The sequence below is a fragment of the Bos grunniens genome, chromosome 22, assembly GCF_055505025.1.
Source record: "Bos grunniens cultivar Pamir isolate PY7600 chromosome 22, Bosgru_T2T1.0, whole genome shotgun sequence".
NCBI classification, from domain to species: Eukaryota; Metazoa; Chordata; class Mammalia; order Artiodactyla; family Bovidae; genus Bos; species Bos grunniens.
This window is the reverse complement of record NC_141186.1, coordinates 54,516,814-54,542,267: the sequence shown is the minus strand read 5'-3', so window position 1 is coordinate 54,542,267 and position 25,454 is coordinate 54,516,814. Positions and strand designations below refer to the sequence as shown.

Below are 25,454 nucleotides of genomic sequence, written 5' to 3'. Positions count from 1 at the left end.
TAATGACACGCTTTCCCATCTGGGTTGAGCATACCATGCACCCCAGACGGGAAAGTTTCCTGAGAGAAACCTTACGATGATACGTCATTAAAAGAAGTCCTTTCCCCTCATGCAAGACATGTGCAATCCCATTTCACCGAGAAGACGTCTCCCCTGGACCTGCCAGCCCGTCCTCATCAGCAGAGACATTTCTAGACAGTCTCACTGATGATCAGCAATTTCAACTGTTTGCTCATGGCCCCGGTTAATAAAAAAAATTTTTTTTTAGTTTTTTTGCTAAGGAAAACAGACGCACCCCCCACTGCCCCCTCCGCCCATGGCTTTAATCAGAAATACGAGCAGAATTGATGAAATCTGGTAGCAGCGTGGACTAAGGTGAACCTCTGAAAAGGTCAACCCTGTCCTCTCATAAAAAAGAAGCTGTCATCCCGAGGGGGTGGAAGGTGAGACTTGAGTCAGTTAACTGGCTCTTCCTTGCTCTTGCCCACAGGGCTGGCTTTCTGGTACCCGTCTGGAGGCCAACAAACAAGCATAAACAGACAGTTTGTTTAAAAAACTGGAGGACAACAAGCTGGGCAGCGTGCATGTGTACCTCAAGGTGACAGTGGAGCAGGTTCACAGGCCTGGTCTGGCAGGGCTTACGTGAGCTTTTTCTGCCAGCATCACCCCCATGAGGACCGCAGTCTAATGAGCAGACAGTAAATGATTCACAGGGAGCTTGTGCTGAGGCAGCTGCCTAAACACTGCAGGCTACAATGTCACCACATGTGTGTTTTCTTTTTTTTTTCCTGCTAGGTAGGGGGTTTCTACGCCAACCCCACCCCCAAGCATACTTCACATCTGGCACTACTGTTTATGCTCCTTTTTTTTTTTGGCTATGCCAGACAGCTTGTGGTATCTTAGTTCCCTGACCGGGGATCAAACCTGTGCCCGAGGTAGGGAAAGCTAGGAATCCTAACTGCTGGACTTCCAGGGAATTCCCCCCTAGCAATAGTATTTAAGATTGATCTTTGCGGGGAGGGGCGGGGGAGGGGGGGGCGGTCAATGGAAAGCAAGGAAAAAAAGTCAATAATTAATGACAGCTCTGGATTGTGTGATATGAGGAGGTGTCAGCTCAGGAGAAGAGTTTGAGAAATTCCACCTACTTCTTTTTCACGAAGCATATGATGAATCCGAGGGCAAACAGCAGTAAGGCGCCACCTCCCACCACCGTGAGGATGATGACAGTCAGGTCTGTGAGCAGAGACACAAGGGAGAGAGATGAGGAGACATGTGAGGTTAGTTTAGCCTGGTGACAAACTTCAGTAGACAGTCTTCAAAGATGGCCGCCATCCATTCCTTCCCTGCCCAAATGCACATGCCACTCCTCACACATTCAGGGAAATCTGCTTCCTCTCCTCTTGAATATGAGCTGAGCTGGTATGCGCCTAACCTTTTAGAAATGTGCAAGCGTCTTGTGTTTCCTGAGGAAAATCCAGCTACCATGTAAGCAGTCTGACTATGCTGAGACCACCATGCTGTGAGGAAGCTCAAGCGGCCATGTTGAGACTCCAGGAGGGAGAAAAAAAACAAAACCCAAGGGTCCCACCCAGCTTTGAAAGTGAACAAAGGTGAACCATCCCAGCCTACCCCCCGCAGCTGTTCAGGGCATCTGGCAGAGGCTCCCAATATCTTAGAACAGAGATGAGCCACCTGCTGTACCCTGTCTGAATTCCTGACCCATGCCTGCATGCGTGCATGCTGAGTCGCTTCAGTCATGTCTGACCCTTTGCGACCTTATGGACTGTAGCCCGCCAGGCTCCTCTGTCCATGGGATTTCCCAGGCAAGAGTACTGGAGTGGGCTGCTATGCCCTCCTCTGGGGTATTTTCCAGACCCAGAGACGGAACCCGTGTCTCTTACTTCTCCTTCATTGGAAGATGGATTCTTTACCAGTAGTGCCACCTGGGAAGTCCTCCTGACCCATGGAGTGTGGGCATAAAAAAATGGTGACCATCTAAGCCATTAAATCTTGGGGTAGTTTGTTACACAGTGAACTGGGAGACCTACCAGATCTACTCCAAAGGCTACTCCTGGCCTATCCCAGCTGTGCTCCCCCAATCGCCACAGCCCGAGTTGGAGGAGAGAAGAGTGTAGAAGAAAGCAGGGAGTCAAAAGTCAGAGGAGAAGGAGTTAGGAGAGGGTTGTCTCATGTGTGCTGTCCTTCTCCTGCAGTTGTACAAATGAAAAGGAAAAGCAGTCAGAGAGAGAGCCCTGCACCAAGCTGGGATTTAGACTTTCTGGCTGGCTCAACAAGAAAACAAAAGGTGAGACTGAGAGAAAAACAGGACTAGACATAAATGACAGAAAATGAATGGAAGAGAAGGAAAAAACCCAGGAGCTAATCTGAGTGTGGGCGAGCTTTTCACATGTGGTTTCTGGTCCCTGTCGATGCTCCTGCTGCTGACCACCTGTGTGGCCTGGGTGGTCACAATCTATCCACCTGGATGGACACACAGTCTATCTGACCATCAAAAAGAGAAGAGGTCAGGGAACAAATCTCCATGGTTCCAACACTGGGATGCTCTGTGACTATCTTGGAATCCAGTGCAAACATGGCCCCAGCACAGACTACCTGAAACCCTCCAGTGGATGCTGCTACCCTGGGCATAAAAGCAAAATCCTCATCATGGCTCACGACCAAGGGCCTTCAGGGATTCTGATGCTTCACTGGACTAAATAAAAAGTGCTGGTGCCATGCGTCCGTGTCCCACTTTTCAGGTTCTCACATCTGAGTCACCAACTCTGAATGCCCAGTGAAAATTTTACAGGGTAGTTACAGTCATCTATTCTCTACAGAAGGAAGATGAGGAAGATCAGAGGGCAAAAGAGACTTTCTCTATGTCAGAAAGAGGTCAGTAGTAGATTGACTACAAAAAATGCCCAATTCTCCCCGCTCCCCAAACCATGTCCTTTACTGTGTGATTTTGCAGCTCCTCCCACCAAGAGGGGGAGCCTACCTGTCCTCCCCTTGAATCTGAGTTGACCAAACCAATGCTGTCACAGGGATGGGGTATGAGTTTCTAATCTTAAGCATCAGGTGACCTAGCATGCTTCCCCCAGCCTCTCTTGGATCTCTCTGGCTTTGCCATGAGAAGGGGCCTGGGTTAGAGGGTAAGAATCCACGTGGAGTAGAGCCAAGGAATCCCAGTTGTCCCTGCTGATCTTGTCTGGGCCCCAGAATGTGAGAGTGTTTGGTCAAGACTGACAAAGTTCTCTAGCCCACCTGCAGCTGCCCACAGGGGCTTGAGTGAATGAATCCGATAAGCCCAGCTCAGACCAGAAATGCCCAGCCAACATGTGAGAAATTACAAATGGCTGTTTTTAAACCACTGCATTCTGGAGTGGTTTGTTACTCAGAATTACTGATTCAATAGCTAACTGATACATGGACAGCCAGGGCTGAAATCCATGCTTTCTGACTTGCCTTCCAGGCTTGCTCCCGACTCTTAAGCCAACAATTTGCTGTCCACCACCACCCCCAAAAGACCTTACCCGTGGTCCTTGGGGTAAGCGAGACCCAGAAAAGCAGGTCTAGCTGCTTCCCACTCATGGGGCTGCAGTTGGAGATGTTGACCCAGAAGCTGTGATAGCGGAAGCTTGGCTTGGGCAGCACCTCCTCCTCCAGGCTGAAGATCTCCTCGGCATGGGCCCGCTGCTCTTGGATGATCATGAATGCACGCCCGGTTTGGCAGACCACACCTGTTCGCTCTTTGAGGAAGGTCAGGCAAGCCACCTGGTTTCGGGGCACGCTGATGTTCCAGGACACTGATGCGAGGGACGGTAGGCCCCGGTCCCAGTTAGGGGTCCGCAGGTAGACCTTGTTTTTCGTGTCTGGGGTCACTGTGAAGACACTTTCTTCTGCAGGAAAGGGAAGAGAATCCACTCAGATGTTGTTTCACTCAATCACGATGGAGAGAACACAGTTCTTCCTTGGGGATACAGTGGACAAGAATCTGCCTGCCAAAGCAAGGGACACGGGTTCTATCCCTGGCCGGGGAAGACTCCACGTGACTCAGAGTGACTAAGCTCTACGCTCCTGAACCCATGTGCTGCAACGACTGAAGCCCGAGCTTCCATAGCCTGTGCTCCGCAACAAGAGAAGCCACCACAATGAGAAGCCCAAGCACCGCACCAAAGAGTAGCCCCTGCGCGTCACAACTAGAGAAAGCCGGCAGGCAGCAACGAAGACTCAGTGCAAGCAAACATAAATTAAATAAGTTATTTTTAAAGAAGATGGAGAGAACAGGAAGGTGGAGGAGATGATGTTACAGCAGACCACAGAGCATCCCGCCATGACGGAGAAGCTCTGGATCGGCACCGGCCAGGAGAGTGGTCACAGCCACAGGTGTCTGTTGCAAGACTTGGAAAGTACTTGGTGTGACTGAGGAACTGAATTTTTAATTTCATTTACTATTGATTTAAATGTAAACTGCCACCTGTGGTCTGTGGCTGCCATATTGGTCAAAAGAATAGTCTTCAAGGAGGTTCTCAGGCCTTTTGAAAAAACCAACCAAACATAAAACAGGCCAAGTTTGCCAAACTGGTGGTTATCTCAGGTTCTTTTCAGAAATGCCTGCAGGACTTCCCTGGTGGTCAAGTGGTTAAGAATCGCCTTCCAATGCAAAGGACGAAGGTTTAATTCTTGGTTGGGGAACTAAAATCCCACATGCCACTCGGCACGGCCAGAAAAGTTAAAAATGGAAAGAAAGAAATATGCCCTCAACGGAGCTAACATTCATCTAATGCTCTGCACCGTGGTGGGACTGGAATATACTGATTTCTATTTTGGAGATTTAGAAAACTTCAGGTTCTGGGAGGAATTCTAGAATGGCAAAGCTGAAAGGGTCTCTAATCCACTCCTTACCTTCGGATAAGATAAAACCCCAACCCTCCACACTGAGGATGGTGTGTCTTATTTTCAAAGACTCCCCAGAAGGAGTTTCACTGGTAAACTAGAAGACACCAGACAGCCTGGACTGACCTTGATCTCACCGGCCAAAGATTCATCTCCCTCCCACTCACGGCTCTGAGAACAAAACTATGGAGTAAACCTTGAATTAAAGTCTCGGTGAATTTAAAAATGAACTGAAAACTTTGTAACGGTGACCGTGAATTTCAAAATCAGCCATATAGAGTTCATCCATTGTGACCGATTTAAACCTCATTTACTGCCTGAGAAGATCATGCACCGGCCCCCCAGGAGGGTTCTGCTCCCCCATGCAAGAGAATGCTCCAAAGATTCATCTCTCTCTCCATATTCCTTCCTCTGTGTCCTCTGAACCACATTCTGAATTGTCAAAGCAGAATCATAAGCATGTCTGCATAAGGATTTTTATGTTACCACCTCAAGAATCCAGGACTTGAGACTATGGTTAGTTCTCATTTATGCCCTGCCTGCTTCCAAAAAAGGCTCGAGACCTGATTATTTGTTCCGCTGCCTACCAACCATCACCTCCTATTGTCAGAGAGTGATGTCAGAGACTTATTTCTAACTCCTGGAATTGTCTACACTAGCCTAATGGTAAACTCAGGATTAGGATTCCTCATCAGGTACCCACTCAGGTACCTGTTTCTCTTCAAATCGACAATTAAGTTGATCACAAAAGCAAAATGAGTTCTCCAACGAGAACGGCTAAGGGGCCTGGAGATGGGGAGAGAGTGAAAGACACCCTTACCTTTGAAGTGGGGGATAAAGGACACAGTCAGGTCCTGCTTAGCGCTCTCATGTTGGAAGTTGGGGGCAAAGGTGCGGAGGGTCACCGAGATGTTCTCCTTCACCTGGATCTGCTCGATGGACCCTCCAGAGCAGAAGGAGCCGAAGTAAAGGTTCTGGCCCGGCACGGCACTGGCCACCAGGTAGCTGAAGCTGGTGTTGCAGACTCTCTCGTGCGTGTGCTGCTGCAGCTTCTGGGCCGGCACCAGCGCCAGGCTCAGCCTGTCCTTGGGCACCAGGAGCTTCCAGGTGAAGTCGTGCAGCTGCACGGGCAGCTGGAAGACGGACGGTGGCAGCTGGAGCGAGTAGCGCATCCGGTGGCAGTACCGGTGGTCCAAGCAGCCTGTGAAAGAGGGGCAGGTGGTGCTCAGCTGGGAGGAGACCGGCAGCGCATCCTCTCCAGCTCTCAAGTTAGCCTGAGGCTTTCTCGCTTCTCCCTTTGGTCTCTCCTCTTCCTTCATTCCTGCCTCCCTGGTGCTCCTTTCCCAGCTCACCCCCTGCTCTCGCTTTCTTACTCTCCACTAAACTGGCAGACCACCTTCTGGGGAGGAGTCAGGGTTGAAAATTTCTCTTCTTGTTTGCTGCCAGTTCTCATCTCTAAGACAACCTATATCTTAGACGCCAAGTGCCACATGGGCCAAGTGTAGGTATTCTTCCTGCACCCAGCCCTACTGCTCAGCGTCCCTGCCTGTGGGGAAGCAGTTCTGCTTAGTGATTAGAGCAGAGTGGAGCTGGGGAGATCTCAGCTGGCGTCTCAGCTCTGCTGCTTCCTATCAGGGTGGCCTCGGGCTAGCTGCTTCACCTCTCCTGGACCCAGCTAATGCCTCGGTGGAGACCCTAAGAGCATCCATGTGAGAGATGATGGTCGCCAGGAGGAGGTGCCTCCTGGCTTTGCTGCTCTCCACTGATGGGACATTTCTTACGTGACGAGCACCCGTCTGGCACGGCTAGTAACTAAAGGGGTTAAAAAAAGTGGAAGAAGCCAAAGTCTTTGACCTCAAGACTTGCTCTTATGCAAGAGAAGAAAAGCAGGCAGTGAGAGTGGGAGCAGCGGGTGCGCATGGGGGAGGTTAGGGAAGGCTACAAGGACCTCAAAAGAGGGAGACTGGAGGCTGGGCAGAGGAGACGTGAGCATGGACATGGGGGATGCTACCTGCTTTTGAAGGAAGCATGTCCCCACTGAGGCTGCTGGTCCTAAAAGGAGCTGTGTCTCTACCTCACTCTGTGCTTGCCGGTTGCCCTTGCTCACCCTGCCCTGCTGGTGATCAGATTATTTACAACCCACCCAGCGGACCCCACTGAGACAGGGCAGGATCGTACTTATGGTTTTCTCGGCGTTGATCCACAGGCGTGTGAGATCATCACAGAGGAAGGAGATAGTGTGTTTGGAGCCAGCTGTCAAGGTGAGGTTGGTGCTGCAGGTCCGAGAGTTCAGGCACACGAAGCAGCTGGGGACAAACTCGCGTTTCAGTTTGTTGGGCCGTGGCTCGATGGACAGCGACATGGTTCGCTCCTTACTCAAGTCAACCACGTAGGTTTTATCTGGAACCACAAGTACAAAACAGGCCTGAAGAACGGTCAGGACCAACCTCACGTGGAGGCAAAAATGAGCACAGAACCTCTCATGGCTGGGGAATGCTGGGAAGTTTGTTTATTAGTAAGAGAACATTATGATAGCTTGAAACAAAATTTAAAAAGAAAATGAGCAGGACTGCATTTCTACCCCTCTCATGGAAGCACTTCATTTCTTCAAATTCATTTTAGTCCTTGTTCATGCATATTACAGTGTATATAAAAATGTATATTCAGCTTTTACTTTATTATTTTGTACAGATATATCTACTTTAGTATACAGTTTTCATACTCACTAATCTTTAAAAATATTCATTAAATCTTAGTCAACCAAGTGGGATGTAGCATCACCTATTTAAATATTCTGCTACTATGAACAGTAATTAACAACCGTTGGTATTAGTGCAGGGAGACAGGATTCATAGACAGGATGGAATCACAGATATAGTCTCTAATAAATGCTACATTTCAAATAAGCGACAAAAAGATGAACTACGTCATAGGCTGGGCCAAGAGAATGGTGTCTCCCATGAGTAAAAGAGGAATGTTACACTGGTGCCTCAGAGCAGTCACCAAAATAAAAACAAAGAGATTATCTTTTTAAATGTGGAATAAACACAAATTATAAAAGCAAAAAAAAAGATAAAAATGTCTCTCTGGTTGACGTACCAAAAACAATGTCTGAAGGACAAGGCACACACTGGGAGAAAATGTTTGTAACAGAATGACTGAGGAGTTCACAGTACAGGAAATATAAATGTCCAAATATCCAAAATGTGAAGGGTTCTTTTTTTTTTTTTTTACATTTGAATAGAAAATTTATTATTTTCATTTTCCAAGTGTTTTCTTTTTCTATCAGGGGGAAAAAAAAAAAGAAATCTTAAGGACAGTTGTCACTTGCTGCCGAATCGAGGGTAGTCTTTCTCTGGTGGGTTAGTCTCTAAGTCGCGTCTGACTGTTGTAACCCCATGGACTGTAGCCTGCCAGGCTCTTCTGTCCATGGGATTCTCCAGGCAAGAACACTGGAGTGGGCTGCCATTGAAGGGTTCTTAGTATCGCTTGTAATACTGCTTGTAATTAGAGAAAAGCAAATTAAAATCAAATACAGTGGGACTTCCCTGGTGGTCCAGTGGTTAAGACTCCAGGCTCCTAATGCAGGGGGCCTGGGTTCAATCCCTGGTCAGGCAACAAGATCCCACGTGCTGTAACTAAAGATGCTGCACGTGTCAGCAAAGATCCCACATACCGCAACTAAGACTACGTGGTGCAGTCAAAAAAAAAAGCATAGGATAAAAATAAAAGCTCTTCAGCCCTATAACTCCAGCAGTGTATGGGGATATATGCCCACATTTGTACACCAGCCATAGTTAGCGGAATAATACTGGAATAGTTAAACAGACCATGAAACGCATGAAGGGAATATTACACAGCAGTTAAGAAGATGTTGTATGAGACAAAATAGCAAGCTGTAGAACCATATTTAGACTGTGACATTATTTGATTGTAAAATCTCTATGTAAAGTGAAATAGCTGTTTCTACATGTACATACATTTGCATTTAATATTTAAATGAAGAGAAAAAAATTTGGCGAGGAATATAACAAATTCATAATTGTGGTTATGGGCCTCCCCGATGACTCAGATGGTAAAGAATCTGCCTGCAATGCAGGAGACCTGGGTCCCATCCCTGGGTTGGGAGGATGCCCTGGAGGACGACATGGCAACCCATGCCAGTATTCTTGCCTGGAGAATTCCACGGACAGAGGAGGCTGGCGGGCTACAGTCCATGGGGTCACAAAGAGTTGGACACGACTGAGCGACTAAGCACACACATAACTGTGGTTACCCTGGGAGGGGAGCCTGGAAGTAGGGACAATACAGATTGTCAAGGAGATTTTAGCTTTGTCTGTGATGTTTGGATTTTTAGAGCAGGAGTTACCCAACAAAAAATACAAACAAAGCCAACATTTAGTTAAGGGCTCCAGGTGGCTTCTGGTGGTTACGAAAGCTGAAAAAGAAGCAGTGTAACTGCTTCCGCAACCAGCGTTTACCCAGATGGGTCACTGGAAGCATGTGATACACAATGCTGGAAACTCACGTCCCTTTACCTTATTTGAATCATGATAACTTGGAAACCCACAGGGCTTGAAGATACACTTAGTCTGTTGGTATTTTCTGAGCAAGTAAATGTATCTTCCAGAAGGTAGGAAATGTTAGTTGCTCAGTCGTGTCCAGCTCTTTGTGACCCCATGGACTGTAGCCTGCCAGGCTCCCCTGTCCTTCACTATCTCCCAGAGTTTGTTCAAATTCATGTCTGTTGAGTTGGTGCTCGGTGGAGATAATTATGAATCAAGCTCTCTGACAATCTCAGACATGGTTAAGCTGCAGGTTTTGGGCAATGTAGGCTATCTGTGCTCACACATCTGGTCACAGCTGGCTAGATCAGTCATTCCTCGAGTCCGGGGCAGGTTGTACATTACTGTCTTAAGACACAGGGTGCTTGTGGTCAAGCCATGGAAAGATAATCTCTGCAGGAGCCGTCTGGGTCTAGTGTGAGCCTAGTTGATATTTTCAGCAAAGTACAGAGGTTGAGAAAAGGGCTTGGGGGGCGGTCAGGCTCAATGTAGTACCTTCCTGCTGTCCATATTCATTAAGTTGGGTGTTTTTTTTTGGCACTCTGAGCCGACTGTAGTCAGGTCCTACTGGATGGATGATGATAAGGGTCTGGGTGCCTCTGACAGCTGCCTGTGCCCTTGCCGAGGCTCTGCCTTTGCAAGGGGGCTGTGACAGCCGCCCTGTGTGGCCTGAGAAGGCCTCTCAGCTCTGCCTCTGCTCTGGTTCTACTTCTCTCGCCCTTGCCCGACTTCTCCGCAGCTGCGCTCTTGGTGCCGCCACTGTATGCCACCCTTGCCCCTTTTGAGGCGTGGTGCTTTTGGAGCACCAAAGTGCTCTGAGTCTGAACCACTTTGGATAAGAGGGGGCCTCCTGAGAGTAGTGAAGCAGGGTTTACGGAGGGCCTGGAATGTGCTGGATACTGCTGAGAGTGGGAAGATAGAGAAATAAGACAAGATGCCTGATGGGGTGTTTAGCAGGACCCAGACATGGACAGATGGATGATCAGATGGATGATTGGGACATGGTGTGTGCTGAGTGCAAACCACTCTCATGGGGGCTCCTGGTGTGGTGGTCTGAGCATTTGCTTCCTTCTGCTGGGACAAAGCAAGGTCAAGGCTCTTGAAGTCCCTCTCACCCCAAACCTCTAGCTTTTTTCTCATCTCCAAAATTAAGAAAGAGCAGAGGGACTTCCCTGGTGGTCTGATGGTGAATACCCCCTGCTTTCAGTGCAGAGGTGCAGGTTCAATCCCTGGTCGGGAAACTAAGATTCCACAGGCCGCCAGGCGCAGCCAAAAAAAGTAAATTAAAAAAAAAGCAAAGAGCATAAACAGCACATATGTGTTTCTTTCCTGTGGCCACGAGGGGGCACATCCTGTGTGGGGCCTCAGGCAGCTTGAGAGGGGCCAGGCTCTGTCACAAGTCTCCTCTTGGTACCCCGCCCCCCAAGCCTGAGGGATGCTCCCTGCTCTGAATCCCGTTACATGCCCCTGAAACTGCTTCTGAGGGGCTTCCAGGTGGGTCAACACGTGGAGATTTGGGGAGACGGCCTGGAAGCCCTGCCCTCCTTCCCACATACCCATGCATCTCTTCCATCTGGCTGCTCCTAAGTTAGCATGCGAGTGTGCTAAGTCACTTCGGTTGTGTCCGACTTTTGGCATCCCATGGACTGTAGCCCTCCAGGATCCTCTGTCCACGGGATTCTCCAGGCAAGAATACTGGAGTGGGTTGCCATGCCCTGCTGCAGGGGATCTTTCTGACCCAGGGATCTTCCTGACCCAGGGATCAAACTCGTGTCTCTTGGGTCTCCTGCACTGGCAGGCGGATTCTTTACCACTGCGCCACCGGGGAGGCCCTCTTCATTGCCTAGGAGAAGGTATATGTAGGGAGATCAGGAACCCCAGCACGGACACAGTGGGAGGCGCAGCATGGCTGAAGTTACTGGCAATCCATAAGAGTTTAACACAGATATGAACTGGCCAACCGTGGGTACAGAACAGCCACAAGTGTGGAACAACCAGCTCCTAGCACCGAACAGCCAACCACAAGCCGGGAATAGCTGACCACCAGCACTCAGGAAAGGATGGAGATGATGACCCCTCTGCCAATACAAGTGCAGAGACAGTGCCAAGGTGGGGAAGACAGCCAAGTGGGTAGAGATGCCAGCCAAAATTTCCTCTGAAACTTCTATCATCTGTGCAAGAAAGGGAGAAACAAGACCAACAGCATTTGTTACCACCAGCTGACGCTGAGAGGGCATGAAAATGACAGACAGAATCGGCTGGAGCAGAACCAGGAGACCCGGCCCTGAAGACCTCCGCCCGTCCCAGTGATGCACAGCGTACCGGGGTCCTGGGCCCCTACAGCGATCCACTGCAGCCCCAGAGGAGCCTGTGGAGAAACGGCCACCCACACGGTGACCACATGTCACACCAACAGGGCACAAAGACTGCAATTATTAAAATAAAACCAACAAGACATGAAAATAGAAGAAACTCCTCTGGGAGGGGACCACCAGCACCCTACAAATCTCATCTGCTTTCTGGATTGCCAGCTAACCTCTAAGGACAAGTGCTGTGTCTTGTTTGACGCTGCCTCCCTTCCCTGACCTGGCACCTGGCAGGATAACATTCAGACAGTGCTTACGACCTGCCAGGCAGTGCCCCCTCATTGCATTTTCACAGCACCCCTACGAGGGTAGGCCTATTGGCGCCACCGGAAGATGAACTGAGTCACACAGGAGTGAAGTGACTTGCCTGGGCTCACACAGTGAGTAGGGGAGCCAGGATTTTAACTTCTCGGAGGCCAACTCCAGAGGGAGTGCCCTTGACTGCCGGCCTATGCTGCCTGCAAGACAAGCTGTCCACACATATTTATAGAGCCTGACAAACGTGTGAGTGCACAGGGCTCGCTGCCTTGCACAATGTCCTGAAATTTAGGGTCCATGCTGGGTTTCAAAGACGGAGATGTCCAGAGACTCAGAGCTCTCAGGGCACCCAGCCTCGACTAATTTTATCTCTAAAGATACTTCTGCTGGACAGCCCTGATAGTACAGTGGGTAAGAGTTCATCTGCCAACGGAGGTGACACGGGTGTGATTCTGGGTCTGGGAAGATCCCATATACCGCAGGGCAACTAAATCCATGAGCCACAACTACTAAGCTTGTGCTCCAGGGCCCAGGAGCCACAACTCCTGAAGCCTGCGTGCCCTAGAGCCCGTGCTCCAAAACACGCCACCGCAGTGAGAAGCCCACGCACCGCAACGAGGAGTAGCCCCCGCTCACCGCAACTACAGAAAAGCCCGCCCAAAGCAATGAGGACCCAGCACAACCAAAAGTAATTGAATCTAATAAAAAAGATACTTCTGCCAGCCAGGTTCACTCAGTAGTCTAGAAAAAGGCAAACCCTGCTTGATGTAAAGCCTTGACGCTGCTAAACACATCTAAATTGCAGTTAACCACTATTTGCCTCAAAACTAAAGCTGTATCCTTCTTGATGCTGGTAATAGCATGCTTAACAATTTGATCAGATGTAGCTTTCAACCCAGCCGATGTTACAGGAAGCAGAATTCAGCAGCAGCACTTCACTATGACCAAGATGGTAAACAAATCCCTTCGTCTTCTACAACTCAAACCCAGTCCATTTCTGATCCCTCCGATGGCTGTTTTCAACATTCTGCTAACACTGATGACAGTGGACTCATCAATGGACACATACATGTATATATAACGTTATGCCTTGTACACGGTTCTTGTGAATTAGAAGGAATCTCGGGGCAAGATATGATGGAACTGAGGCTTCTCCAGGAGCCGGGCTCCAAGTGAGCGCTGAGCGGGCACTCCTAAGACAGCCTCAGATGGGCAAATCTGGGAGTGGATCCTGTATGATCCCTTGGCAGATATTTACCAGGCCTGACAGTCCACACTCCCACTTGTTTTCTCTGCCTGATTCTCTGCCTGTTTCTGCCTACTTTCCAAAGCAAATACTGATAAAGATAAGGATGAGAAGCAGCCTGTGGGCAGGATCCATCCTTAGCACGTGTCACAGAGGTCCTGGTTCAAGGCCACACATCACAACTCACAGACTCCAGCTCATAGACAACCCCGGGGAAGAGCCCCTCTGAACTCATCCTGTACCTTTTTCTCAATATCCATGTGACTCCCCTCCTTTGAGGCAAGGGAACCCAGGGAGCAAGCATTAAGGAGGTGCTTGCTGTCAGGGGCCGACCTCGTACTGATCCAAGGGTAGGGGGTCTGTAAGAGTGTGTGCATCAGAGCTGGGGCCTCCTCCAATGCTGTGCCCTGGGCACGTCACCTCGTTGTAGTTTCGGCCCTGACAACCCTTCTCAAGGTTCACGGCATCTCAGCAAACATGTGTGGAACACACGTTTGTCAAAAATACACAATACAGTCAAAAATACACAAACAATTTCAAAAAACAAATGAAGACAACCTCACTGTCACAGAACCTGGGGTTCTGTGTGGTCCAGAAGCACAGGCCACAGGTTCTGAGCTTGCTCTGCTCCTGGCAAGCTGTGTGATGTTGGGCTAGTGTCATCCTCCCTGAACCTTCTGGTTTGTCATCAATAAATGAAGATAACTCTTGGGACTTCCCTGCAGGTAAAGCAGGTAAGAATCTGTCTGCCAATGCAAGGGACACAGGTTCGACCCCTCTTCTGGGAAGAGCTTGTGCGTCACTACTCGTGTGCAACTACTGAAGCCCGTGTGCCTGGAGCCCATGCTCCGCAACCAGAGAAGCCTCACAGCGAGAAGCCCATGCACGTGGAGACCACGCTCCACAACAGGAGAAGCCCTCACAGCGAGAAGCCCATGCGCCTGGAGCCCACGCTCCGCAACAGGAGAAGCCCTCACAGCGAGAAGCCCGCGTACCACAACGGAGGGTAGCCCCCACTCACTGGAACTGAGGGACAGCCCGCTTGCAGCAATGAAGACCCACGCAGTCAAAAATACACAAACAATTTCAAAAAACAAATGAAGACAACCCCTGTCTCCCTTACAAGACTATAGTAAGGATTAGTTGGGACCACGTGAGTGGTGTACCTAGGGCAGGACTTGGCATGCAGAGTGTGCCCATGGTATGGGGCATTCAGCCAATAAAAGTGTTATTAGCACTGCTCACAGTGCTGGTGACGTCCTGATTCACTGGAGGGTCAATCAAGACATGAGCTCTAGAGCGTAACCTTCCAATGTCTTCATTAAAAACAACTCAGCACCCTGAACGCAGGATCGTCTCAGCTTATTGTGCTGAAATGGAGGCATGCTCCTCGTTCACCCAGTGACCTGGTATCACTAGCAACGGACTTCCTGAAAGTCTTACGGGGTCCAGAGTCCACGTGTGACTGACTGACAGACGAGAAGTAGAAAGGAACCTCACCCCAGGCAAGAGATTCCAGGAAGGAACGAAGGAGGAGGGAGAGGGGAAGGAAGGTGGGGCTCACTTACTGCTATCATTCTGTGGATGTTGGACAGAAACTTGAAACTGCAGCCGGAGGATGCCTGGATTCTGGGCATCTTGGTCACAGCCCTGCAGAGAGAGGTTGAAGTTCCCGGCCATGTTCCCGGGCTGCTGGTCCTCCAGCCTGAACACCTCAGGGTTGGTGGTGGAACCCGGAATGTAGTACTCCACCCGCTCCTCCTTCTTCACGCAGTTGGAGACGTTGAACTGGAGGAAGGAGACGCTGGCCCGCAGGGGTGCGGGAATGACGAACTGCCACGTCATGAGCTCGTCCTCGGGGAAGCCAGCCGGGTAGTTGGCGGACATCAGCGTGGCCGAGCCCTCACCCTCGAACACAGACTCGATGATGCACAGGCCTGTGGGGGTGGAACCCAAACAAGAGAATTGGTCATTCGTGGCTGGAGGGACCAGGGTTAGAGAAGAGGTGAAGGGCTAGGTCTCAGATCCTGAGCATTGGGTCTGGATATGGCATGTTTATACTCAAGGTAGAGGAGATCAAACCAGTCAATCTCAAAGGAAATCAACCCTGAAGACTCATTGTGAGGACTGATGCTGAAGTTGAAGCTCCAATACTTTGGTCACCTTTCATTGAAAAAGACCCTGATGCTGGGAAAGACTGAGGGCAAGAGGAGAAGGGGACGACAGAGAATGAGATGGTGGGATGGCATCACTGACTCGATGGACATGAGTTTGAGCAAACTCTGGGAGATAGTGATGGATAGGGAAGTCTGGTGTGCTACAGTCCATGGGGTCGCAAAGAGTCAGACACAACTAAGCGACTGAACAACAGTGAGCATGAGGATACATCAGCATGTGTGAGTAAATGTTTAATAACCAGCCCAGCAGGGGAAAAAAATAAAGCCCTAATTTGTAATGTCTGCCCACTTCCTTGGTGTAAAGACTCCCACTATTGCTGTTTTCAAACTGCTGACAGGAGATGGATGAACATGGAGGTGGGAGGTGATGGACAGCCTCTCCCATAACATAGGATTTTTACCATACAGATCCATCGGCATACCCACCCTCAGACCATAGAGAAAACTGCAGTAACTAAGAAGGATGAGCTTCAAGTTCTTATTACCTTTGCTCCTCAACTAATTTATCTAGCTATAAGTTTATATAGTTTTAGTAATTGCTCTGTTTACTACCAGCTCACAAAATTCCAGAACACTTAGCAACTGGCACTCAGAACTGCTGTGAGCCAGCTTTGGCACACGGCCACCGATATGATTCTAGAAAATACGAAAGAGACAGAAGACAGGACAAAGACATGAGAAACAGAGTCACGGAGCGATAGATTTGTGCAGCCAGTCCCGTTCTGTTTCTTGAACACAAGTGTCAAATACCAAGGACAAAGGAAAGAGTCGCCACAGGGTCTGTGTAACAGCGAAGGGTGGGCTCACACCAGGCGTCCTGTGTGTTCACAAAAGAGTGGGATGTGCTTTAAGGGGTCAGGTGGAATCACAAAACCACCGCCATCAGACTGTTTCTGATGGAAAGCGAGGCTGATTTTGTAGGTTTCAACCTCAGCCACTACTGGGGGAGACGGGGGTGGGCAAGCTCACGTTTTATCGACAAGCGGTTTGCGATGCTGAAGCCAGAGACGTTTCTGCTGTGGAACCACGGCAGGTCCAAGGCCAGGTTCACTCCCTCTTGCATCTTGATCCGGGACACAGTGCCATTGCCGCAGAAGGTCCCGATCCTGACCATCGTGCTGGCGTCGACGCGGCCGCTGATGCGGTGAGTGACTCCATCCGGGCAGTTCTCCGTCAGCCCAATCTGCCTCAGGCGTGACAGGGAGAACTGCAGCTCGAGACTGACATTCTTGCTTGCTTTGATGTCCCAGATGAAGGTTCTGTTGAGGGTGGGCAACACCGACGTGGAAGGCTGAAGATAAACCTCCCCAAAGGGACACTGGCCTGACACGCAGTCTGAAACACAGTCACAAAACGGTCTGGTCACAAACGCTACTGGGCCCCTCACTGCCCCACCTCTTCAGCCCCTGGAGTGCAGGGGTCCTCAACCTCTGGGATCTAACACCTGATGATCTGAGGTGGCACTGATTTGGTAACAGTAGAAATATTCATGTTGTGTAGCAGAAAAAACAAGACCCTGACACTGAGAAAGACTGAGGGCAGGAGGAGAAGGGGGCGGCAGAAGATGAGATGGTTGGATGGCATCACTGACTCAATGGACATGAGTCTGAGCAAATCTGGGGAGACGGTAAAGGACAGGGAAGGAAGCCTGGCACACTGCAGTCCATGGGGTTGCAAACAGCCATACACAACTGAGCAACTGAACAACACCTGGCAGAAACCAACACAGCACTGTAAAGCAATCATCCTCCAATTAAAAATAGATACTTTTTTTAAAAGGTAAAAAAAATAAAGGCTAAAAAAACAATAGAAGTAAGGTGCACAATAAATGTAATTTATTGTAATTTATTGAATCATCCCCAAACCATTCCCCCCGCCGCCCCCCATCTCCTGGCTACGTGAATGTTGCCTGCCCATGGTTCAGGAGTGTGTCCCTCTCTGGGGAAGTGCCTTGGCTGGAGGGAACTGCTTTGGGGCAGAAAAGCCTGAGACTTCCCTGCTCCCCGACTCGCATCCCCTCAGAGGGTCTTCAGTCGTGTCCGACTCTTTGTGACCCTATGAACCACAGCTCACCAGGCTCCCCTGTGCATGGGATTCTCTGGACAAGAACACTGGAGTGGGTTGCCATTCTCTCCTCCAGGGGATCTTCCCAACCCAGGGATCAAACTTGCGTTTCCTGTATTAGCAGGAGTGTTCTTTATCACGGGGCCACAGGGGAAGCCCCAGTCACCACCAGCCTGACCCTCTGCCCCTTTTCACATGACCCAGCCCGGCAACTGCCACTCAAGTTCCCATTCAGCCTACAGCTAAAACCACAAGTACCCCTCACTTTACTCATTTTATTAAGTTTTCCTCTTATCCTGTTTTTCCTCACTTCTTCACAGGTTTCTTCCGATGGGAACTCTCCTTTTTTTTTAAGAGTTTTTTTTTTTTTTGGACCTTTTATTTTTTTTAAGTCTTTATTGAATTTGTTACAATATTGCTTCTGTTTTATGTTATGGTTTTGTTTTGTTTTTTTGCTGAGAGTCATGTGGGACCTTAGCTCTCTGACCAGGGATCAAACCCGTACCTCCTACACTGGAAAGCGAAGCCTTAACCACTGGACCGCTAGGAGAGTCCTCTCCCAAGGGAACTCTCTTGATACCAACTTAAAGACAAGAATCCCCAGTCAGGCTCTTCTTCCAGTGGGCCAGACCAAAGTTACCTCCTAACTACACGTCTCCCCCACTTTTTGCAACTTCGCTTTATACCACTTCGCTTTTATGAAAGACTTACAGTAGTACGTGTTTCCACGAACCAAAATAAATCCAAAGAGAATTTTTGCTTTTATGAAAAAAGGTGGAAAGCGTGAACAGCGTTTGGTGTTTATTTTGCAGGGAGCCATTAGAGAGGCAGTGCGTACCTGGGGAGTGGGCATTGCTCTCTCTCCCCTGGAATGAGACTCAGCCTCTCAGCAACAAGCCGTCACAGCTCTGTACTGTATCTGTGAGCATCTGTGCTTTATTTCAAATTACTTTGTGCCTCCATTAGCAAAATATGTCCTATGGTAATTGCTGCTTCAATTTACACCGTTCCAGCTTGTGAAAAAAGTGTCACAGGAACTCTGCTTTTGAAGAGCAGGGGAAACCAGCATTGTTTTCCAGATTAAGTCAGTGGAGTCCAGCTTGTGGCTGCATTCTCAGCCCCCAGAGGGGGACCCTTTGCAGTGGGGCTTGTGCTTTGGGACGTCCTACCTCCTTGATCCCGAAAGTCATGATTTCATAATTTTTCAGGCACTGCGCCAAGCTCTACCCTTTAAAACTGGTTTTCCCATCAGTGCAGTCATCAACAGATGGAGTATGCCCTGAGTGTACAAGCCCTTAATGGCTGGAACCCAGAGGCCAGGTCATCTTCTTGCCTCCTGGCTTTAATGCTGGTATGTTATTACCACTGCTGTTGAATCTTTTCCCCTAAGGCTAATATCTAATCCTTTGATGTACTTTGTTTCCTAAACCTTTTTAAAACAAAGGGAGAATTTTCAGTGAGGTGGATTTAACTAGAATCTGTATTACAGAGTAAGTCAGAAAGAGAAAAACAAATATTGTATATTACCGCATATATATGGAATCTAAAATATGGTATGATGAACCTATTTGCAGAACAGCAAATAGAGATGCTGTCAGAATAGAGAGGGAGGAACAGGAAGGCCTGACGTGCTGCAGTCCATGGGGTCGCAGAGTCAGACACAACTGAGTGACTGAACAACAACAGAGATGCAGACATAGAGAATGGACGTGCGGACACAGCGGGGGAAGAAGAAGGTGGATGAACTGAAAGAGGAGCACTGACATATACACACGACCATGTGCGAAATACATAGCTAGTGGGAAGCTGCTGCATAGCACAGGGAGCTCAGCCCGTGCTCTGTGATGACCCAGAGGGCCTGGAGGGAGGCTCAAGGGGGCGGGGATACATGTATACCTATGGCTGATTCACCTTGCTGCACGCAGAAACTAATACAACATGGTAAAGCAATCGTACTCCCATTGAAAAGAAATTTAAAAGAAACAAAAGAAAACAAAGGGAGAAAGGTTGTCTCAGGGAGGCACTAAGGAAAAGGCAGTGTGGCTTTTGCTGTCTCGAGCACAGGGAATCTGAAAGGTGCAAAGCACTCTGGCCACTGTAATAATAATCTGCAAGTGTTTTATTGCTGCTCCGGGGGAGTATGCGAAACTACTGCCAACTCGAAAAGGACTTATAGGAGAATTTCAGAGCTGTCAAGGACCTCTGAGGTCAGCACATCAAGCCTCTCATTTTTTGCAAAGAGACCCAGAGTCCCGGTGGCTTGTGTGCTGCTCACAGTGCACACACTCCCAGGACGAAAGCCCAGACTGTTGTTTGTTGACTTGCGCTCTTGCCAGTGCCCTGCACTCTTGCCAGTGCCCTGCACTGCTCAAGTGATAAAGCAAGGTTAGATAACGAGGTGACGAATGCAGCTAAAATCAGGTTTTGTGTGTAGGTAAAGATAGTATCAACGTTTTGGAGCTCACAGAAACTCTACTGTTTGCATTAAGCCAGGTCTACTTTTTAGCTACACCTGCCATGTGGCTCGGAGTGGCTCCTACTGGCTTCCGTGTTCATATGGGATCACTTAACCCAACTAAGGCAGTGATTCTGACTTAATTCCATACCAAGTACCTGGAGCAAAAAAGCTCCGTCTCTCAGCCACAGCTCTGCCACCAGTCACGTGACCCTGCGGCTGTCAGGTTGTGTGGACACTTTTTAATGTGCTGCTAAGAGCTTAGTTTTCAAATGGACACACAAGCTCAGTTCAGTGGCTCAGTCGTGTCCGACTCTTTGCGACCCCATGAATTGCAGCATGCCAGGCCTCCCTGTCCATCACCAACTCCCAGAGTCCACCCAAACTCATGTCCATTGAGGCGGTGATGCCATCCAACCATCTCCTCCTTCGTCGTCCCCTTCTCCTCCTGACCTCAATCTTTCCCAGGATCAGGGTCTTTTCAAATGAGTCAGCTCTTTGCATCAGGTGGCCAAAGTACTGGAGTTTCAGCTTTAACATCAGTCCTTTCAATGAACACCTAGGACTGATCTCCTTTAGGATGGACTGGTTGGATCTCCTTGCAGTCCAAGGGACTCTCAAGAGTCTTCTCCAACACCACAGTTCAAAAGCATCAATTCTTCAGTGTTCAGCGTTCTTTATAGTCCAACTCTCACATCCATACATGACTACTGGAAAAACCATAGCCTTGACTAGATGGACCTTTCTTGGCAAAGTAATGTCTCTGCTTTTGAATATGCTGCCTAGGTTGGTCATGTTTTCCTTCCAAGGAGTAAGTGTCTTTTAATTTCATGGCTGCAATCACCATCTGCAGTGATTTTGGAGCCTCCAAGTCTTCAGTTCCCCGTCCAGTGTAAAAAGGTTTACGTAACTCAAATGATTCCTTATCCAGAGGATGGAGAAGCGTCATTTCTGAAGTGATTCACACCTCAGTTCCCCCGCACAGACTTCTACCTTCATTAGCTTTAATGGAGTCCTTCGAGAAGGGATGGCATTGTAAATCAGTTATATCTAATATAAAATAAAAACTGAACTTCTTTTTTAAAAAAGAAGGGATGACAGCAGAGGGGCTAAACATTGAAACTTTCAGAATGTTTATTCAGAAAGGTTTTCAAAAACCAGAGGTAAGCAGAACACTGAACTTGATTCCAGTGTGTAGATTTATAATTCTAAAAATGTTATTTTCATATCATTTTCAGAAACTGCGAGCATGGGTTTTTATTATTTGGGAAACTGTGTGAGACGGGGCTCATGAGATGTGTCTTGTGAGATACGATTGTGGTATCTTTTTCCTTTTTTCAAGATGGCAGTCATTTTCTTGACTTAACTGGTTATAAAAGTAATGCCTGCTTGTAAAAAAATGACAGTACAGAGGAACAGAAAGAAGACCATGGATGCCACCTGTGCCCCTCCCCTACTCACTAGAGAAATAATATAAGGATAGCATTTTGGTGTTTAACCCTCCAGACTTGAGGCTCAGTATGATTCTGTGTACTTAATAAAGTGAAATTAAGCTATACAAGGGCTTCCTTGTATAGTTTAGTGGGAAAGAATCTGCCTGTCAAGCAGGAGACACGGGTTTGATCCCTGGTTTGGGAAGATCCCCTGGAACAGGAAGTGGCAACCCACTCCAGAATTCTAGCCTGGAAAATCCCATGGACAGAGGAGACTGGCGGGCTACAGCCCGTGGGGTCCAAAAAGAGTCAGATACAACCTAGCGACTAAATAACAGCAACAAACTATACAAACTCTTCTCCTACTGAAAGCTGCATTGTTTTGCATGGAACAAAACGACCAGGGGGATCTTTCCATGTCAAACATTAATACATAGATTTCCTTCTTTCTGTAATAGCAATACACCATTCCTTTGAATTCTAAGTATATTTAGACTCCTCACCTATGTAAAAGCTTTACTGACATTTTAACTGTAATTGACTTAAACTCATAAATTAATTTTGGGGAGAAACGACACAAAAAATACTGAGATTTTCATCAGGTAACATGGGAACATCTCTCCATTTACTTATGTCTTCTCTTCGGTCTTTCAGGAAAATTGTATATTTTGCTTCATATACATCCTATGTATTTATTAAGATTATCTCTAAATAGTTAAACAGAACCTTTGAATACTGGCGCCCAAAAGCATGCACAGTGGGAATCCTTATGTTGTTCCTTGTTTTTCTGGTAATGCTTCTATGTCTGATGGTTAAATATACTTGTTATTGCTTTTTTTGGCCACACTGTGCAGCAAGCGGAACTTCCCCTATCAGGGATCAAATCCATGCCCTCTGCAGTGGAAGCATGGAGTCTTAACCACTGGATCGCCAGGGAAGTCTCTGCTATTAGTTTTTGATGAATATAATTTATTGGATTAAGAAAACATTCCTCTATTTCTGGTTTACTAAGAGTGTTTTTGGGTTTCCCCGTTGGCTCAGTGGTAAAGAAGCCTGCAATGCAAAAGATGCAGGTTTGATCCTGGGGTTGGGAAGATCCCCTGGAGGAGGGCATGGCAACCCACTCCAGTATTCTTGCCTGGAGAACCCATGGACAGAGGAGCCTGGTAGGCTATAGTCCATAGCACTGCAGAGTCGGACATGACTGAAGTGACTGAGCATGCGTGCCAGAGCATTTTATTAAAATCATTTAAAATCATCTATTAAGATGATCAAGTGTGGGCCTCCTTGGTGGTCCAGTGGTTAAGAATCCATCTGCCAATGCAGGGGACACGGATTTGAACCCTAGTCTAGGAAGATCCTACATGCTACAAGGCAACTAACCCATGAGCCAAAACTACTGAGCCCGTGCGCCTACAGCCTGTGCTCCGCAACAAGAGAAGACACTGCAATGAGAAGCCCAAACATCGCAATCAAGAGTGGCCCCCACACTCTGAAACTTGAGATAACCCATGCTCAGCAACGAGGACCCGGCACAGTCAAAAATAAACACAATTGAAAAAAAAAATCGACTGCAGTTCTTCCCTTTCACATACTCACATGCTGCAGTTCATTGAGCTGATTGGCTAATGGTTAGAACTATCCTGTCTTCCAACAAGTCCTCTTGCTCTTGTTGCTTTGGTCTTTCCATGAAATTTTTGGATCTGATATACTTCTATTTTACTTAGGATTTGGGGGGCAAAGCATATTCATAAGAGATTAGTCTATTTTCTTTTTATGCAGGGGAAGAGTCTGACATCAGGGTTTTAAGGACCTTAGAAAATGAACTATGAAACTTCACCTCTTTCAACGTTCTAGAATGGGGTTTGACAAACCACAGCTCATAGGCCCAATCCAGTCAAACATCTGTTCTTGTAAATAAACACGGGATGTTCATTGCCCATTTGTTTATCTATTGTCTATGGCTGATTTTGTGCTATCATAGCAGAGCAAAGGAGTTGTGACAGACACCATCTGGCATAGAACGTCTAAGATATTTACTCTCTGGCCTTTTACAAAAAAAAGGTTTGTCAACCTTCCTCTGGAATTGTTTAAATATCACAGAAATTATCTGCTACTTGGAGTTTCATAGGACACTTCTGTGAAACCATCTCTGACAAACCCAAACCCTTTCTCCTTCACACTGGACATTTTTTCCAGTCTCCTCCTTGATCATATACTTATTCACATTTCCTCCCTTTCTTTGAGTCAATCTGGCCCAGTAAATTTTCCCTGGAAATCATTTTGTCATTCAGATTTTCACAATTATTACCAGTCTCTTACAGTTCAGCAATCTGCTTTCTATATGTCATTAAATCCACATGTATACATTCAGTGTTATATATTTGCAATTTCTCTTCTTGCCTGGAGACTAGTCAGAGATTTGTCTTTTTAATTGGCCTTTACAAAGAACCAGGTTTTGGCTTTGGTTACGAACACTTCTTTTTGGCTGCACGGGGCCTTCACTGCTGTGTGCGGGCCTTCTGTAGTTGTGTGGAGTGGGGGCTGCTCTCTGGCTGCAGCGCACAGGCTTCTCCCTGCAGGCTCTTCTCCTGTTGTGGAGCCCGGGCTCAGTAGTTGTGGCGCATGGGCTCAGTTGCACTAGAGATTGAACCCGTGTCCCCTGCATTGGCAGGCGGATTCTTAACCACTGGACCACCAGGGAAGTCCATAAACACAATTTTTAAAACTGCTTTTACGTACTTTAATTTCTCTTTTTATTTTTATGAATTCCTTCTTCTCAAGGTTTATTTTATTCTTCTTCCTCCTTCATGATCTATTTTCAGTTAAAGGTGAAGAAATTTTCTGAGTATGACTTTGATTACAAAGTCAAAATAGTGTTCTCATTGTTGTTAATACATCTATTAGTTCCTCATTGGCATGCCACCTTAAAATAACTGGGAAAGTATACCTTTAATTCTCTCTGCCTGATTAGTATTTCTTACATCAATCTCCTATCCCAAACTCAAGTTATCATTAATAATGCCAAGTATCTGTAGTTTATTGAAGGCCAGTATGTTATACACCTCAATCCATTATTTTATTTCATCCCGAAAACATCCCTATTGGTTGGTACAATGACTCTTGTTTTACAGACTAGAAAACGAAATCGCAAAGCAGGTAAGTAACTTATATGAAGCCATGCAATCAAGGCACATGATCAGTCGCCCTGGCACTTGAAGTCAAACCAGGTCCCTCAGCCTGCAAAGCTGGTGTTTTTTTTCCCGTTGTAACTAGTGGATCCACTACCCCACTCTTATCTCCTCAATCTTCCAATTCTTCTGTCCTCCAGCTCCCTTGACTTCCACTCCTGCTCGGCCAGATGTTTTTAGCACATCAGACAGAGCATTACCCGAGGATCCGTAGCTCTGCTATGAGACAGTGTTGCATGGTGGTCACAGGCAGACACTCTGGATCCACAATTCCCGAATACTTGGGGTTCCTGTCTTGCTGAGACATACCCACTGTGCCATCTTAGGCAAGTGACTTCCTTTGAGAACTTCTCTTAGGGCTGCTTTGAGGATTAAATGAAAAAACAAACCTGAAACCATGCAAAACGCTTAGGACTGTGACTGGCCACATACAAGCTAAAGAGAGTGCAGAATTTCAGAACAGGTCTCACCTCTCTAGCAGTACAGGCCGGGTTAGCTTGGAAAGAAGAGACAGGGAGGCCAAAGAGTCCATGAGTGAGTACTTACCAATATTCTTCTGGATCTCGATAACGAAGTAATTATGTGGATCCTGGCAGCTAAAGGAAAAGACCTTTTTCTCTCCGGCTTTGATGGACAGGGTGGTTTCCCATCTTTTAGACATGATGTAACAGAGTTTCACTGGCAGAGCTTGGGTCGCAGGCTTCAGGAGGACTGTGACACCGCTTCCACGTGGCAGATCAATCTCATAAGCTTCAGAAAGAAGGAAGAAAAATAATAGAATGAACTAGGGCTGCCTGCCTGCT

At 47.7% G+C, this 25,454-nt stretch overlaps 1 protein-coding gene across 3 annotated transcripts in view; it reads right to left on the bottom strand.

Annotated features, from left to right (window-relative positions):
- The window catches only part of CDCP1 (CUB domain containing protein 1), a 56,584-nt gene that overhangs the window by 5,126 nt on the left and 26,004 nt on the right, over nt 1–25,454 (bottom strand). For all 3 annotated transcript variants that reach the window (XM_086368451.1, XM_086368453.1, XM_086368452.1), the window contains 7 exons: nt 25,198–25,401; nt 16,478–16,843; nt 14,900–15,268; nt 7,075–7,296; nt 5,717–6,097; nt 3,534–3,899; nt 1,146–1,233 (listed from right to left, as the gene is read on the bottom strand). In XM_086368451.1, coding sequence (XP_086224577.1) covers nt 1,146–1,233; nt 3,534–3,899; nt 5,717–6,097; nt 7,075–7,296; nt 14,900–15,268; nt 16,478–16,843; nt 25,198–25,401 — 1,996 coding nt within the window. The remainder of the gene's footprint in view (nt 1–1,145; nt 1,234–3,533; nt 3,900–5,716; nt 6,098–7,074; nt 7,297–14,899; nt 15,269–16,477; nt 16,844–25,197; nt 25,402–25,454) is intronic.